The sequence below is a fragment of the Phocoena phocoena genome, chromosome 4 (genome assembly GCF_963924675.1).
Source record: "Phocoena phocoena chromosome 4, mPhoPho1.1, whole genome shotgun sequence".
Lineage (NCBI taxonomy): Eukaryota > Metazoa > Chordata > Mammalia > Artiodactyla > Phocoenidae > Phocoena > Phocoena phocoena.
The window spans coordinates 90,961,585-90,980,444 of record NC_089222.1 but is presented as its reverse complement, the minus strand read 5'-3'; the positions used below and the strand labels follow the sequence as shown (position 1 = coordinate 90,980,444).

The 18,860-nt window shown below is 42.6% G+C and overlaps 1 protein-coding gene across 1 annotated transcript in view; it reads right to left on the bottom strand.

Annotated features, from left to right (window-relative positions):
• The window catches only part of MYH15 (myosin heavy chain 15), a 171,445-nt gene that overhangs the window by 21,584 nt on the left and 131,001 nt on the right, over positions 1-18,860 (bottom strand). The window contains 6 exon segments of the mRNA XM_065875875.1: positions 3,933-4,048; positions 7,002-7,126; positions 9,241-9,345; positions 9,348-9,589; positions 13,087-13,283; positions 15,667-15,769. Coding sequence (XP_065731947.1) covers positions 3,933-4,048; positions 7,002-7,126; positions 9,241-9,345; positions 9,348-9,589; positions 13,087-13,283; positions 15,667-15,769 — 888 coding nt within the window.

The following is an 18,860-nucleotide window of genomic DNA, read 5'->3' as shown; positions in this document are numbered from 1 at the left end:
AAGCTTTAAGACACTGCTCTGTCTTACATGAGGAAACTCATTTTTGCCACAGTTGACTCTCCTTTTGCAGGAACACTAAGGCGTCTCTAAGCTGGTGTCAAAATCCTCTGCACAGAGATATATTCTACTTAGGCAGACAAAATGAATGTTTCAAATTGTACTTTTTCCAGCGTTGTTTATGAAACTTCATGAGTACCTACAGACAAGTAGGAAGTGCTACGGTTTAAGAGGCTTGTGTATAACACAGGCCTAGAGAATGGCCACTAAACAATCAGTGCATTCCATGCAGAGTCAAGAAATCCTTAAAATGAAAGCTCCTTGAGTACGTTTCTTAAGAAAAATGAGGCAGTCAGGATCAGGGCAATATGGTAAGAAGTTCCTTTTCTTTCTTTCCTCTTTTTTTCTGAACTGTGAAACACAATTTGAGGAAAGAAACCAAGTGCAAACAAGAACAAAACCGTTCTTTTTTAAAACTTGAAAAAGTTAAGGATTTAAATTGACAGTCAGTTCAATCAGTAATATTTTTCTCTTGCCATGTTGCTTGTCTATATCAGGGAAATGAAAGATTTTCCTTAATTCTAATACATGCGATTCAGCTTTAAAGTGATTAACAAGATATTTTGCTAACTAAATGCCATGTCTGAGTTTGAGCTGCTACTTCTTGAAGTCGCACTAAAATATTTTATTTAGAAATGAGAAGAGATTTAAACATATTCTTCTGGCAGAGACTCAAACAATAAAAGAAATTAAGTTGGATAGTACATGTAAATTGAGACCGTGCGGCAAAGTTCGCAATTACTGAACTCAGAGGAGTGAACAATATGGAAGGAAAAGATGACGGAATGTTACCAGGTACCTGAGGCCATAGGCTGGGGGTGGGCAAACTATGGGCTATGGGCCCAGCCATGACCATTTACTTTCTTATGGTCTATGGCTGCTTTCAAGCTACAATTGCAGAGTTGAGTAGCTACAACAGAGACTCTATGTCCTGCAAAGCCAAAAATATCTACCTGTGACCCCATACATCTAACCCTTCCACAGATGATCAAACCAAAGCAAACAAGCACATTTCGATAGAGTAAGGCATTTCGATACCTCATTCCCAAAAGCTCCTTCCACAGCACCTCGCTGGATATGTCCAGGGAGAGCAGAATGCAGGCCAGGGGCACCCTGGTTCTGGGTCACTGAGAAGACTGCCACACAGTTCAGCATTTCCTTGAATACCCTGAGTTGGGAGGGGGATGTATATAGTCAGTGGCCCCAGAAGATTCAGGATGCAACTGACCAACTTGTTCTCGACCCAGTCTGGGGCCTTGCAGCAGGGCCTGACTTAGACAGCAGTCATGGCCGCCAGCCGGCCTTCAAGGAGCCATGATGTCACTCTTCCTTTCCTGTGTGGATGAGGGCAAGGATCAAAGCCGGCCATCAAAGCTCCTCCCCTCCTTCCAGCAGTGACTGCACTGTCACCTGCCTACCTCTAGCTCTGCTAATTATAACATTTGTAGGGAAACAAAAAAGCCCTAACACTCCATAAAAGTTTGGGAAGCCCCGTCTAGAAGAGCAGGCACAGCGTCTTGCCAACATGAAGCGCTCAGATATCTGTTGAGCAAGTGAAACATACAACTCGTGTACCAGCTGCTCATTCTTTCACCACCAACAGGCTTCCAGCCCGGCTCATACAGGATCAGTCCTCACTGAATGGAAGAGCAGCGGGCTGGGTGGCAGAGAATGAGTGAATGAGTTACCCAGTTTGCAGCTCTACCAAGGTTTTGCCTCTGCCTCTGAGTCTCTCTCCTGTCCTCCTGGTCCCTTCAGCTTCTCGGGTCCTGCTTCACAGGCCTCCTTCGGTTTCTATGGAGCTTCCCAAGGATTATGTGAAAGAGGACCTTGAACCTCATCTTTCCCTCAGGCAATATTTCCCTTGAGTTCTGGATTTTACCTGGTTTACTCTTGATTGCTCAAAATCGTCTGCTTTGCTAGTATTTCCCCCTGGCATTCTCTTCAGTTTCCTTAAGATCCCATCTTCTCCTAGCCCTGAAGTCAGATTAAACCCTTGGATTTGACCGAGGCATTGTGATCCAATCTCCACGGGCACAGGGCACTCGCACCGAAAGGGTCTGCATGGTATTTGTGATATTTTGTTAAGATATGCTCATCATTCCTTTCTGGATGTACCTGTGACAGTTATTATGAATCATTAACTAAAACTCATGAATAGCTTATTCCTCCCTTCAGCCCGCCCTTCTTTTTTCAGCCCCTTCGCAGCTCCTGCCTCGTCTTCAGTTCTTTCTTCTCCCAGCCCTAGCTGTTTGGATCTCCAGCTTCCTTTGCACTGAAATTATTATAATTGGGGAACAGCTCTACGACATTCAGATGTATCTGACAAGATGCAGACTCTCAGGGTTCAGTTGTACTTAGCTGGGTTTATTAATAGGCACAGGTTTGACGTTACCTGAAACGAGGGGGGTTTTTTGTTGTTTTTTTTTTAACTGCGCAAGGAGACATTCGTTTTTGTTCCTCATGGAAGGAAGTAGGGCAAATATCAAGGCCCAATGTTTTTGCCCTCCATCAAAAACAAAAAATTCTTTTACACACGGACTCAGAGCCTCTTAAGTAGACCAGAATTCATCCCTACAGTCAGTCCTACAGAGGAAAATGCCAGTGAGTGAGAGCAAAGATAACTCAAAGCACACAGAGGACCAAATTTGGCTTGACATCCTCATTAAAAAAATGACCCCCATGGGAGTTTTGTCTGAAGATGGGCTATGGGTAAGAGGCCAGCTCAACTGAACACGGTAACTTTTTCTTTTAATTGTTTAACAAACACGTTAAAAGCAAGTTGCCAGTTGAACTTCAGACTCAAAAATGCTGTTCCATGCTGACATACGGCATTGACTTAAGGGAACAGATCAGATGCATAATACAATCAGAGTTAATTCCATGTGTTTATAATTGTGCCTTTGATCTAGAGTGTGAAGTGCTTTGCCAACATCAGCTTACTGATCTTCCTCACCACCTTCTGTGACATGGATGGGGCTGCTTTCATCCCCTCACTTCACTGAGAAGCTAAGAAGCAAACTTTCTAAAATCATCAGCTTGTTATGATGAAGCTACGAAGAGATCCTGCAACCCAGGATTCCTGTTTAATTCAGTTTCCTGACTATTAAGACTCAGCTGCTTCAACAGGGATTCACAAGCAGCTTAGCTCTTGGCTTCGGCCCCTCTCCAAACAAATGGCTACAGGTACAGGCAGGGGGGATGTGGAAACTTCACTCTGATCGGACATTAATTTTAATGCCCAGCATCACATCTTTTAGTTCTTTTCCTCCACTGTTTAGCATTACCAGTCAGTGTCTTGAACGCTCAAGAAAGCAGCTTGTTGTAGGGAAACCGAGACAGTATAGAGAGTCCTTGTCCACATACTTATTCTTTTTTGGTGTGTTATCTTGAGTCTTCTATGCAAGTAGAAGCTGCTCAAAAATAATTTTATAAGGGCTTCCCTGGTGGCGCAGTGGTTGAGAGTCCGCCTGCCGATGCAGGGCACACGGGTTCGTGCCCCGGTCCGGGAAGATCCCACATGCCGCAGAGCGGCTGGGCCCGTGAGCCATGGCCGCTGAGCCTGCGCGTCCGGAGCCTGTGCTCCACGACGGGAGAGGCCACAGCAGTGAGAGGCCTGCGTACCGCAAAAAAAAAAAAAAAAAAAAAAAAGAATTTTATAAGAAAATCATAAAAAACTGATAGTAATCGTGTAGAGGTATTCCTTTATATTAACAGTACTGAGCTTACTAGAAAGATTCTAGTGTTGGGTTAGACTGGCTGTTTCTTTGGTAGTAGTCCAACAAGGGTCATAAAAGCAGCCAAACACAGTGGGTTCTGTTCAGTTAAGGATTCTAAAATATGCAACTGTTGCTCATCAAAATAATTGTAAATACCTACAGTTTTCTATCTCTTCATCTTTCTCTGAAAGCTTTCTTTCAATTTCCGCTTTAGTTTCTGAGAGTTCAAGCTGCAGACGAAGAATCTTGCTTTCGTTGCGTTCCAGAGCTTCCTGAAATATATAAATAAAAAGCACTTAATTCAGCCCACTTTTGGACAAAAGTTTTTTTTTCTCTAAACGTATATCATTAATGGAGCTCTCTTTAGAATTGCTAGGAATAATCTAAGGTCAAATCACATCCCTGAAGATTGGAACAGGATGAGAGACAAGTGATTACTTTTGTTTGTCACGTCACCTATAGATCTGATGTTCTGAGGGCCTTCAGCTGTAGTTCAAGAACTGGAATCTAAAGCATTTTTAAAATAGACATTTTCAATCTTGTCTGTGACTATATTTCAATTTTTTAATTTATTACCCTTGACTTTTTTCTAATGTTTCCATCGTTGGGATGAATCAATAAAAGCATCAAAACTAAAACAAGGAAGGTGATAACTCCTACGTGGAAACTTTTATTTATTTCTGGACATCACAGGGGGATAGAAAAAAAGTTGGAAGCATTCAGAGAGCAAGAAACAGGACAGCACTCAAATAAAGGAATTTATGATGTACCTGACACATAACGCTTGGTGTGAGCCATTATCACCATAATTACTACTATTATTTCAAATGGATTGCTTTGACAGGCAGGGAGATTTCCTGCCCCCTTGAGTATTTACATACAGGCATGGCACATACTGCCAGGGATGTTATAAAGGTGTTTCAAGTTTGAAAGTGTAGGTTTGATTAAATCTTTAAAGCCTGTTCCAAAGATAAAATTCATATAGAAGAAACAAACAGAACACTGGAGGATACTGAGGAGGATGTTTATAAAGGGCACAAGGGGTGACCACCATCTATTGGTCAGTTAACCATTGGCAGACAGTCCTGAGGGCAAACGCAATTTTTCTAGCCCCTTCTGAGGAGTGCTTAGCACATACCATCAAAAGTAAAAGGTAAAACTGAATAGCAATTTCAAAATAAAAATAAGAAAGATGTTGGGACTTTAATATGGCTTACAGCCTTGCTGCTGTTCTCTCAATACTAACTTCAATATAATAGAAAATAAATGAAAAACAAATGCTGGTATAGCAATTTCCTCCGAGGGAATGATGCCCTTCCTTCCGGGGGAAACTGTCACCTCTAACCCTTTTGAATGCACTGAGAAAGTGAAGCTTTGAAGGTGACCTGGGATAATTTGAGTTTTGTGACTTCAAAAATAATCTGATAACGTTTTTCATAAAGGCTCACTCAGGAAAAGAAATAACCCAGTTTTACAAATACATGTCCAAGCTGATGAAGTATTTATGGAAGCAGCTGAAGACAAAACTTGAGAAAATGTGAATAGAATAGAATGCCATCTAGTGCTACTGAATGGTATGAGCGCTGTGGCCTTAGTCGTCTCACCTTCAACGGGCAGCTCAATTTAACATACAAAGATGTTAGTCTATACGTTATATAGGACTAAAGTTGCCCCGCCCAATCACAGCTCTCATTGGCTTCTCATGTTGCTTGAAATTTCCACCATAAAAGTTACTTCTTTGGGTTAAGGTGGTGGCTTTAGAAAGTCCCTAGCCAGGGTGGCCAGAGAACCGACGGGGAACAAAAGGAACAAGTGAATGAGACAAAGTTCATCCACTTTATGAGGACCGGCCTTGTTAGGGGACACCACACTGCCAACTGAAAGGATTCTACATAAAATGTAGAGGCCTCAGAAAACAATCTGCATAAAAAGACAAGAGCTGTGTCAAGAGCGGTCCACTTGACACATCTTCTGTCTGGTAGATTTCTTACAGAAATGTGGTGGTGAGATAAACTGACCGGACATTGCTTGACTCAGAGCAATCCTCTGGGGTCTAATTTTTTCATTATCACACCTTTCAAAAGGCCCGTGCCTGAAATGGACTTGCTGTGCCTTTTAAAAATTATTGTCTCTGTTGGAGGGTGAGTGGGTGAGGGATGCATTTTTAATGTGCCTGGATGCTTAGTCAAAGGGTAGGTCAAGAAAATGAAATTCAGCTGCGAGAAAAGAGGTTTTGTAGGCCTTGTTGACTACTTAATGACCGTGACAGGATAACTTCCTTCTGAGTTCACCCTCTTTGGCAAAAAGATTTTCTCAGGGGTCCTTTCAATCACTAGCACACACCTAGGGATCAAGTCAGAGATTTTTCCTGAACTTTTAATCCATAACACTGAAAACACTCCTGTCAACCCACACAAAGATGAGCTTTCAGCAATAAATGTTTGAGAACATTGCTTTGAATTCATTTTTCAAACTACCTAAAGTTTTTTTTGCAAAAAAAAAAAAAGTGTGTCGACTGATTTTATTTAAAGAGAGGGGAAGGTATGAGGATATTTAGCTATTCAACATTCAACAAATATTTATTGAACCGCTACTGTATGCCAGGCAATGTTCTAGTCCAGTGCTTCTCAAATGTTAGGGTAAATATGAACCACCCAGGGATCTTGTTAAAATTCAAATTCTGATCCAACAGAGCTGGAGAGAGGCTAAGAGTCTGAATTTCTAACAAGCTCCCCGGTGATGCCCATGCAACCAGTCCACAGGCCATGTTTAGAGTAGTGAAGGTCTAGGTACTGGGGATAAATTAGGGAACAAGATAGACACGGTTCTTGTTTTCTTTATAATCAAGAGAGTTGCATCCACGATTGTTTATCCTGTTCCCCTAGCCTCGATTTCCTCATTTGTACAATGAGGACAATAGTTTGCTAGGGTGATTACAATAGACACGGTTCTTGTTTTCTTTATAATCAAGAGAGTTGCATCCACGATTGTTTATCCTGTTCCCCTAGCCTCGATTTCCTCATTTGTACAATGAGGACAATAGTTTGCTAGGGTGATTACATAAAATAGTGCATACAAAGAGCCAGGCATAGTGCCTAGCAGGCAGTTAACCCCTGAATAAGGGTCAAGGGTTATAAGCGTGTTCTTGCTGTTGTTGTGACTAGAATGCAGGTCTTCTGCACTGTCACAGTGATGGAAGCTTGCTTTGTTCCCTGGAGGTAATACCTTGGCCTCTTCCGATGCCATTTGGACTTCAGTCTTTTCTTGTTCAATCTACTTCTTGACCTTTTCCATTTCACTTAAGTTCTTCTTTCCTACTTTCAACTGATTTTTCAGATTAGAAATCTCTTCTGGAGAGGGATGAAAAACAAAGTTAGTGAAAAGAACCAGTCTCAGATCCATGATATCAGCCAAAAGAGACTGCTCCCAGAGGCCCACTGGGACCCTGGTCATGCCATCCTTGGTAACTTGATGGCAAGGCCACCGCTGGCACGTATGGGATGTTTGTTTGAATTAGAAAAAAGAATCCCCTCTTCAAAGCATTCTTTTGGCATCTGCCACAAAGTTGCCTACAACAGCTGGTGAGGATGGTGTTTCTTAGAGTATTGTGCATTGAACAACGTGTGTGACTGTACATGGCGGTCCTGCTTGTCAGAGCCATGCCAGATATTGCCCGGTGGGGCTCTAGGGCCCAGCCCTGGAATCACTATTCCAGTGGAAGAGCTTAGCTATCAACACTGGTGGCGGCCACTGTGTCAGCTGTCGCTCAACACCAGAATGGGAACTTACAGCATAAGCTGGGTCACTGTCTGCCAGAAGCCAATGCGTGAACCCTCTGATGAACACACGTCTCTGAAAGAGCAAGGCAGCCAGGAAGTGACAAAACCTCCAGCACCTGACACTGTTACCGTCAGTTCCGCCTGTTCATGAAGGAAGCCTCTGCAGCCTAAGAGGTGTGGAGCAGGGCCAAGTGCTCTGGGAATTACCCACAGTCCAGAGGCAGTGGAAGGAATTCAGGAGCTTGACCGCTCCTCTGGCTCTGAGATCCCCAGCTAGGATAGGCTGTGACAAGAACTTTTTAGTTACAAAAACAAACCCATGAGATGGCAATTCTCATGTGAATACTAAATCCTTCTCTGATAAAGCCTCTCCAGAAGAGGGGCTCCCAGGAGCAAACTCAAGGCAGTGGTTCTCTATTCTGACCATACCTTAGAATCACTCAGAGAGCTTTTGAAAAAGACTTCTTCCCAGGCTCCAGCCCAGAGCAAGTATGGTCCCCACACGAACAGCACCAGCTTCGCTTGGGGACTTCTTAGAAATACAAACTCTTAGACGCCCCTCCTAGACTTACTGGATCAGAAACTCTTGATGGTGGGGCCCAGCCAACCGTGTTTTAACAAGCCCTCCAGGTGGTTCAGATGCCATGAAAGTTTTCTAACTGTTCCAGCACCTCTCACAGGCCCAGTCAGTGACCTGCTCATGGACTAGGTAGGTCAACAGAGAAAGCAAGTTTCATTTATGCCTCCAATAGTAATGAACTTACTCCCAGGGCATCTCAGGGTCGTAATGCACATCACTGTTGGTGCTGGTATAAGCTGGCAGCCTCTTTGAAGGGCTGCTGGGCAATATCTCAGAATTTGAAAACTCCTTTAATTCTGCAATTTCATTTCTAGGAATCTACCCTACTGAAATATTTGTACACGTCCCCATTGTACACGGATGTACAATATAGGATTATTTATAATTGTGAAAATTTTTATCTAAAATTAATAAGGTCTAGTTAAACGTGTTAGTCAGCCTTATCATAAAACACTGTGTCGCTAATAACAGTCACTTGGTAGGGCTCCAGCTACAGGCACATGGGAGGTGGCAGAGCCCATAGTTAAGTGTGTATATGCCGGAATCAAGCTGGCTGGGCTCAAACCTCAGATCTGCTACTTATCAAATGCGACTTTGGCCAAGTTCTTAACCTTAAATGACTCAATCTAATCTGCATTTTACAGATAAACTAACACATAAGGCTGTTCTGAGACTTAAACAATGAATAGTTATATATAGAACAGTGCCTGTCACGTAGTATGGGCTATAGAGATATTTGTTAAATTAGAAAGTAAGTTAATAAATGGAAAAAATAAAAGGTATAGAATAACGTGTAATTTAAGTAAAAAATACCTGTACGCATATTATGCAGGTTATGGATATAACGAAATTCTTAATAGGCTTCCTTTGCGGACAGGAACTGGGGCTAAAGTTAGGAAAGTACTCTTGTGTTTAGAACTCCTTTAATGAAAATAGTACCTGTAGTTTAAAAAAAAAAGACAAAAGCCAAAGTTAGTATTCAAAACGGAAAAGTTAAGACCCAAGCGAGGCCAGGACGATGCTGAGGTTTCTGCGCATCGAGGCAGCCTTGCCCTTGGCGCAGGGCCCTCCCGGGGCCCCTGCTCCCGTTCCCAGGGCAACGTACCCTTCAGGTTTTTGTTCACCCTCCGGAGGGTCCGCTGACTCGCGGCGCTCTCCTCGTAGGTGTGCCTGAGCTTGAGGAGCCGGGCGCTGAGGGCCCGGGCCTCCTCTGCGGGGCGTCTGGCATCGCCTGAGGCTACTCGTGCTCCCGCCTCCAGTCCTCCAGGCACTGGTCGAAGTGCTGCTGCCGCCGGTCCAGCGCAGCGGCCGCGCGGTGCGCCTTCCCACGATGCAACAGGGTGTCCCCGAGCTCGAGCTGCGGTCAGAGCCTGGCCCTCTCCAGGGAGGCCCTTCTGGCATGGGCCACCCCCATGGCTTCGGCAGCCTCCTGCGACCGAATTGCCAGCTTCTTCCTGAGAAGGGGAGGTCCAAAGGGCGAGTGAAGCCACAACCCTCAGAGAGCTCGTGCAGTGTGTCCTTATTAAACACAGCACTCGGGTACAAATGGGGGGTGTGGGGGGCTCCTGAGGGTGGCTTCATAGTCTGAAGTGGAAGCAGCTTGTGCCTGACAATGACCTCCTTGTGCCTGTGGAAGCCAGATGTCTGCTGACCACCACACTCTGGCTTCTGTGTCCACATGTCCTTTATTCCCTCCCCACCCTATGCCAACCTGGACTTGACGCTCAGAACCTCTGAATCCCTGTAAGTATCTGCTTCCCCTGAACCTTAAGTAAGCAATACAGACTTTATCTAAGACTTCATAAGAAATGGGAGAAAGAGAAAGATGGTACTGAACACCCAACAATAAGCAACCGTTAAAAGTCTTGGGGCACGTCTAGTCTCTAAAGAGCTCCTTGGCTTTATTGCTTCCAAGCAGCATTCTTTGGCTCTCTCCTGCTCAGTCTCCCCCTCTCATCATGGGACTCTTAAACATGCCCGAGTATCTTTTCTCTGAATTTCTTCTCCATCTCAGCTCCTCTTCCCAAATTTATATACTCACATCCATCCCAGCGTTATGCTCACTTATCAGGTCCTACTGCTGTCAGGGGTACTTTAGCCCCTGTCTGTCCTCCCTCCAGAATCCTCTGAGATGCAGTGGCTTATTAAAATGCTTCCTCTACCGTCCTTACAATGCTCATACGCTTCCTTATGGATGCAAAGTGTTCTCTTGTTCCCATCTCCTGCAGGGACACTGGCAGTCCCATTCTTACTTATTCATCACACCTCTTAGATGAAAGGTACTGTATGTACCAAAGCTTTTTCCAATCTCCAGTTATTAAACAGAAAAAGATCCTCAGGAATTAACATGTTCCACACAGCAGCCCAACAGAGCACTGTGCTCATAAAGCCCCCTTTTGGTGGAATCCTGCAAAAACCAGTCTGTGCTCTAAGAAAGACCTGGGCTCTAACAACTACTCCTTGCTCACTGGCTTTCTAACCATAGTCACTTCACATCTTTGCTTCATTTTTCTTAACTGGTAAGAAGAGATTCTTCTGTACCACATGGTGACTATCATTAATATTACTGTATTGTGGGCTTCCCTGGTGGCACAGTGGTTAAAGAATCCGCCTGCCAATGCAGGGCACACAGGTTCGAGCCCTGGTCCGGGAAGATCCCACATGCCGTGGATCAACTAAGTCCGTGCGCCACAACTACTGAGTCTGTGCTCTGGAGCCCATGAGCCCCAACTGCTGAGCCTGTTCTCTGCAACAAGAGAAGCCACTGCAATGAGAAGCCCCGCGCACCGCAATGAAGAGTAGCCCCCGCTCGCCACAACTAGAGAAAGGCCGCACACAGCAACGAAGACCCAACGCAGCCAATGTTGGCTCTCACATGTATCTGATATGTGAGAGTTGCTATGAGAATAGAGCTTTAGTGTTCTCACCATAACAACAACAATAAAATGGTAATTTAGTGGGGTAAAGGAAGTGTTAACTAATCATGCTGTGGTAAAGATTTCTCAACATGTGCATATAACGAATTATCACATTCTACACCTTACTTGTACACCCTACACAATGGTATATGTCAATTATATCTCAATAAGGGAGAAAAAAAGGAGATTCTGATGCTTTATCCCACCTAAAACAGGAGTCTTGTAAAATAATTACACATATTTTAACTACTTTAGAAATGCTCAGTTGGAACCAGAAAATAGGAATTTTACTTTGGGTGACCAACTGCTGGGGGACTGAGGGGTTGTACCAGGACACGGGGCTATCAGTGCTCAAACTGGGCAAGTCCAGGGCAAACTGGACAATTGATCACCTTCATTTGATTGATAACGTTGCTCTACATTTACTACCAGCTACAATTTTGCTGCTCGACTTGCCAACCATAAGCATCTATGTAGTTTCCTAGAATACGCAAGAAGGTGTAGGAGATGAAGAAATCAGATTCCTATCCTTGGGGAACTCAGAAGCGGTAAATGGGGTCTCAGGAGAGCTTGATTCCACTAAACTAACTCATCATGTGAACCCCAGCCTGGAAATCTAAGTAGACAGATCCTCAGCTTTCCAATTTAAAAAAATGGAATCCTAGATTTTTTTTTGCAGTTCCACATCCCTTAGGGATTTTAGTGGGAAATTATAATACAGACAATGCTTTATTTATTTGATGTTCAGCTAAGTTTAAAGCAAAAAAAAAAAAAGTCTTTGGATATTATCTCATTTGCCCATCATTTCTCTTCAGTTGTCATGTACTACTGGACCACAATTTGTTAGTTCCAACAAATCCATGTGGTCATAAGTAACCTATATACTTTCCCTCTTTTCTGTCCCTCCCTAAGAAACCTTCAAACAGAATGACTGGTAGACACTTTCACCAGAATTCTTCAATTATTAGGAAAAAAAAGATCTTACTTTAGAAGCAAATGCCATATTTTGGATATGAGGCGCCATTTCAGTTCAAAGCCCCACTTTTCTGCAGTCCAGAGTTTTGAACACATTTACTGCAGGTATTTTTAGTATCTGTCATCCCAAAGCCCTTTTTAAGTTACTGTGGCTACAGAGACAGATTGCTTGGTACCCCTTCAGGGACAGAACACAGCAGCTGTTCAGCACGTGCACAGCGATGCCTTTCAAAGATTTAGGTGAAGAACTGAAAAAATAATATTTTTGGTTGATGCTAAAGAGAAATGTATTGATCTGCCCTGAATTTCTGCCAAGCTACCAAGCCAGGGATACACTCTTTTGAGTCAACCTTTAATGATTATAAGCCGGGGATGGTTTGACACTTTCTCTCAAAGACACACAGTCCTTTGACCTCTGGGCAAAATGCTTTAGAACTACATCCTGGTACTAAGTCTTGATTCATGTGGGCCCCAAACTTCTGTAGTTCCTGAGAAGAACTTCTAAAGCCTTTATGTAGTGTTGGCTATAAAACCGATATCCTAACCTTAGAGGTGACCCCAAAGTGTTTTCTTTTCAAAGAAACCTTTGTCCCATAGGCAGGATGACAAATCCTAATACGTTTCCAGCTGCCCCTGTCCACCTTCACAGACCACTTTGTAGTGTACAAGTTGTAGACCAGAGACATGATGACTTTAAGGTACGGAGACATGTACACACATGGACTCCATTATTTTGGCGTTCCAAATGAAACACAGGATTTTCGTGCTAGCCTACTTTCAAACCCTAGTTCAAAGTCCCATCTATGAAGACTTCCCTCGTACCCCTAGAAATAACCTCTTTTTTTCCCCCAGGACTTCTCTCTAGTCTTTGTCACTCTGTATTATAATTTTCATTTTTGAACCCCTCTAGAGCATATGCTTCTTGCCAGTGGTGGCTGTTTCAGCTTTGGTCTTGGGTTAGTTCACACACTTGGTGAGGATTAGCTTAGTGTACACATGTGGCCTCGAAGACACAGTCACTGTTCTCAGAGTCCTCTGTGCAGCCCTGCCCCACTCACTTGGCATCCTCCAAGTCCTCAGTGCTCCGGATGGTGTCGTCTTCATACTTGGTTCTCCACTTAACAATTTCAGCATTGTCTTTGAACAGGGCCCAGAGCAGCTCAGCCTTGGCCTCTTGTTCTTCCTGGTACTGCTCTCATAGCAGGTCACAGTCACGCTTGGCCGACTTCACGGCCTGGGCCAGGGCGCTCTGTAACTGCAGGGGACACAACACATGTTACAAAAAGGCACCACGGCCATTAACAAACAATGAAAGGCTTGGAGGTGACATCATCTTTTTCAGATAAGGTTAATAACCACCTGTCACAAATGCAAGCCGAACCTGAACCTTGTAAGATGATACCAGGGAGAGAATTTGGGACAAGAAGAGAAAGGAGAGAGTATCTAAGCGCTGCCATTACAACAAGGAAGAGGGTTCTATTTAGGGAAATGCCAGCCTGACTATGTGGGCTTCAACAATAGACAGGCCTGGAGTTCTAGAAATAGTGCAGAATGCAACGGTAGCAAGAGGAATGCTCACCATCATTTAGGTAATCAGATTTATATTTAGCAATATACAAGAGTTAGATCTTGTTTGGACTAGAAAGGACCAATGAGTTTTGTCTAGCCTTTTCATTCTATTCATAAGGAGAACAGAAGCTTTTATTTCACATGTAAATCCCTAAAAACTTTAAAACTTTAAAGCAGTACTATCCAATAGAACTTTCCATAGTGATGAAAATATTCTATATGTACACTGCCAATATGGTAAACACTAGCCACATGGCTGTTAAACACTCAAAATGTGCCCCAAACAAGGTCAAATTCAGTCAAAACTGAATTTAAAATTTATTTAATTTTAATTAATGTCAATTTAAATTCAGGTAGCCACCTGTAGTGTAGTAGTGGCTGCTGTATTTACTGGACAGTAGAGCTCAGTTTAATGACTACTGTTGGCACTTAAGGGGTGGTCTGGTTAACCTAGCAACATCATTGCCAAGAGATAACCTAGTCTAGTGTGAAGAACCAGGGTCGCTGCCAGTCCTCATGGGTCCTTAATGTAAATTAGGAAACAGGATCTTCTTAGGTAGATGCAGCTCTGAAAGCACAAGGCTTGGTTAATGGCAGCCTCAGGCTGACACCTTTGGGCAGTGAATGAGGAGCAATAATACATAGCGACCCTAAGAAGGACACAGGCTTTGGAATCTGGGAAACTTGGCTTCAAATTGCTACCCTTCTTCTTATTTAATATATATTTATTGAGCGCCTGTTCTAAGCAATAGTGTTAACTGAAGTAAAAGAGATGGAGACAAAGCCTTTGTCCAACGGAGCTAAAAGGAGTAAGAGGATATGTAAAACCAACATGTACAAAAATGACTAAATAAAATTGCTGACTGCACTGAGAACATAAAACAGATTGACATGATGAGGAATGTTTGGTTCTTTCTCATCATCCCCCAAAGGCCTTGGGGAAGGGCCTTCAAACAGTGGGAATAGCAGCTACAAACGTCCTAAGGCCTGAATGATGACAGCTTGTATAAGGGGCAGCAAGGAGGCCAGGGTGACTGGAGGGGAGTAAATGACAGAGGCAGTTGTGGAAGGTAAGGTCACAAAAGGAGGCCGGAGCCAAGAAAGGGGGCCTCGTATGCCAGTTGGAAGCCACTGGGAAGTCAGCCAGAGAGATCTTCTAAACTATAAATCTAGTCATTTCACAACCTGCTAAACTTCCTTCACAGTATACTACCAGCTGTATGACCTTGGATGAGTTGTCTTCTCAAAGCCTTGGTTACTTCATGTAAAAAAATATAATTCTACCAGTTTCATATGACTTATATATATGAAGGTTTATATGGCATGAGAGAAGCGTCTAGCATGATGTCTGATGCACAAATCATGACAGTAATTTGAAAATGTACGTATGATATAGAAAAGAAGGAGAGTGGAAGGAATAAAATAAAACATTTAAAAACTGAAGTCTGAAGAGTTGCAGTGAGATTATATGCAAGTGAAGTCTTTTGGGGTCTTAGTAAGAAAGAGGCCTTGAATATGAACCAAGAACAGACTTGAATACCAGGGCTCAAAAATCCATCTCTCATCTTAGTCACTATGCTTTAACATTAAAGAACCACTTTCACTGTAGTCACCTGCGAGCAACATCATATATTCTCTTGGGAAGAAATGACTAATAATGACTAATATTTATAATATACTGACAATTTGAAAATAATATTGAGCTAATCCAGCCCCATTCATTTTATCCTGCTCTTTTATTTAATTCCACTTCTTTGTGCAATTCAGAATCAAAGACCCATAAAGAACTTTGCCGACTTTCTGTTCTAGCAATAATGCAAAATGAAAATGCATACTTTGTTTGTTCTAAATCTGACAAACTAGAGAAGTGATCTAAATTACTGAGGATGTTCCTTCAGTGATCAGAGTCCTTCCTGGCACGTATAAGATCCAACACATCTTTTTCCATAACTTCTAGGGCACTTTCCCCCCTTCTTTTATATGAGAAGATATTCAGGCTGACCTAGCAAGCACTATTTTTTTTCTTAACATACAGTCAAGCTCCTGGTGAGAAACAATAGATGCATAACTTTGGTCTCTTCTGCCAATTGCCATTTCAGGTCTTGAATCTGCAGAGTGAAGGTAATATTTTCCCTGGAAAGTTGGTTTATCAGAGCTTCCTTTTCTTCTAGCCTTTTTAGGAACTCACATACAAAAAGATTTCACAAAATAAGTTAATCATGGTCTTCTTATCTACTGCCTCTCCCACTTACCTTGTTGGCTTAAGAGCAACTAATATGATCCACATATTTTTGATATTTATAAAGAGTCAAGGGTCCAGTTATCAGCAAACCATGGCAATGATCCTTTCCAGAACTCTCGAGAGTGAGCTACCATTTACTGAGACTCTTCCATAGAGCAAGTACTTTATATATATTACCTAGTTTAATTCTCATAGCTCCTTGATAACATAGGTATTATGTTACCCATTTTTCAGAAGGGAAAATATGGTAACTGACTTAAACGTGATTGAGACACAAACCTGGTTACCAGCTATGCAATGGACGTAGATTCAAGTTAAGCTCTTAATCCTGAGGAACGCATTCTTTCTTCTGTGCCATGCTCCCTTGTGTACTATATGTGGCTCTACACATTTCTGACCATATGATCTTTAGATAATTACAACTTCTTTGCCTCATTTGTAAATTGAGGATGGCGATAAAATATTGTTAAAGAAAATTAAATGAGTGTGAATGTACTTTGTAGACCGACTTGCTAAATAAATATTACAAAGCGTCATTAAATGGTACAGAATGTGACCAAGAGAAGGGTAAATTTTATTTCACTCTAGTCTACTTTCCCAGCTCAGCTTACTTCATTAATGATAGGTGAGAAATGTCTTGGTTACTAGAAATGGTATTAAAGCAGAGCCAATCCTGATCAAACGCAGTTACTTCTATTATGCAATTAGTGCAATAATAAAAGCCCCAAATATTTATGATTCCCACCCCTCTTGCTACAAACAAGTTCTAAAACTCTCAACGTTATAAGAGTGTTTGGGTTAGAACAGCAATTCCCAAACTTTTGGGTCTCAGGAACACTTTATGCGCTTAAAAAATTTTGAGGACCCCACAGAGATTTTGTTTATATGAGTTTTATATCAACAGTGTATTCGAAATTAAAAGAGGAATTTAAGGTATGTATTTACTCATTTTAACATAATAAAAATCTTAATGACATGTTAACAGAAGCAACGATTTTTAGAGGGAAAACTATGTTCCAAAACAAACAAAAAAATTAGTGAGAAAAGTAAGCTTATTTTATATTTTTTTAAATCTCTGGCTTAATAAAAGTCAGCTGGTTGAAGAATCCAACTGTTCTGGTTGAAGCATATGAAGAAATCCAGCCTCTCACAGATAAGTAGTTAGAAAAGGGAGATGTGTTTTCATAGTCTTTTCAGATAATTGTGACTATTGTTTGATACTGTACCAAAACTCAACAAATAGAAGTTTCTTAAGGGTTAATGGTATAATCCATATAAATGAATTTTTTATTCTGTTACATTAAAGTTCATGCATCTGTCTTAAACTTTGAATGGATCTTTTACCTACACATGATTTTGCAACATCAAGCAGTGGTGATTTGAAAAGTATACGTTTACTGAATTATGCAGATTTTCCAAATGTTAACACATTTCATCACAGAATATTAAAAAAAAATCATATCTGTTAACATCACCACTTATCTCATAAGAAAAGCCTTTAAGGTTCAGCTCAAGATGGGGGAGTTAGAAGATCCTGAGTTCATCTCCTCCCATGGACACACCAAAACTACAACTACGTATAGAAAAACTATCCCTGAGAACAGCCTAAAGACTAGCAGAACAGATTTTCTACAACTAAGGCTATAAAGAAAAGGCCATGTGGGGAATGGGTAAGAGGGCAGAGACGTGGTCTAATCAGAGCCCACACCCCCGATAAGGCAACTAATAAGTGGGAGGGATATCACAACTGTGGAGGTCCCCACTGGGAAGGGAGGGGTCCAAGCACCACATCATGCTCCCCAGCCCAGGGTTCTTACACCGGGAAGACAAGACTCCGTAATGTCTGGCTTTGAAAACCAGTGGGGCTTAGGGCTGGGAGAGCCAGAGGACTGCGGGAAACTGCAGACAATGCTTGTGTACAAACTCACTTGCTCCTGGTCCCAATAGAGAGGCAACAGCTTGAAAAACACCTGAGTCGTACAAGAAGGAAATTCATTGACTAATATTACGACATATTTTGGAGGGGCAGGGATCTGGCAGAACTTTCTCCAGTGGCAGAAGCACTTATGCGCACCTTTTTATTTTTTTAACTCTTCTGCCACCTAGCTGGCTGGCCCAGGACTGGTGGGCACCATTTCTGTTACTTTCAGTCAACCTAGCTAACACAGTGTACCCTGCCCCAACATTCCCTGAGGACCCACCTTGGAAGGCCCCTCAAAAGCCACTCCATGTCCACTCCATCGGGCGGGTGGCATGAGCTGGCACTGGTGCCCCTCCAAAGTGGCTCTTACCCCATCCAACCTGGTGAGCCACCTTGGCCAGCATCAGCACCCCCTCCAAGAAGCTCCCACTTGGGGGTCACCCCAAGTGGCCCACAGCACACCTACAGCAGTCACAACCAAGCTATGCAGCCAGCCAGGCCTGGGGCCAGCCCCCTCAACCAGTGTGCCCACAGCAATTGTGGCCCAACCACAATAAGAGGGTGCATGAAGCCCAAACAGGGGGAACCCCGGGAAAAACTGGCTCTGGTGATCATGGGGAATTGTGCCACACATAAGGCTACTCTCTCAAGACTAGGATATGGAGCTGATCTACCTAATACATAGAAACAAACACAAAGAGTTAGGCAAAGCGAGGAGACAAAGGAATACTTTCCAAATGAAAGAACAAGACAAAACTCCAGAAAAAGAACTAAACAAAATGGAGATAAGCAATTTATCAGAAAAGAATTCAAAGTAATACTCACAAAGATGCTTACCAAACTTAGGAGAAGAAGGGGCGAACTCAGTGAGAACTTCAACAAAAATACAGACAATATAAAAAAGAACCAATCAGAGCTGAAGATTATAATGACTGAAATGAGAACACATTAAGGGAATCAACAGCAGATTAAAAGATCCTGAAGAACAGATCAGCAATCTGGAAGATGAGGTATTGGAAATCACCCAATCATAACAGCAAAAAAGAAATCTCTCTTTTTAAGAGAGATTAGTTTAAGGGACCTCTGGGACAACATCAGGC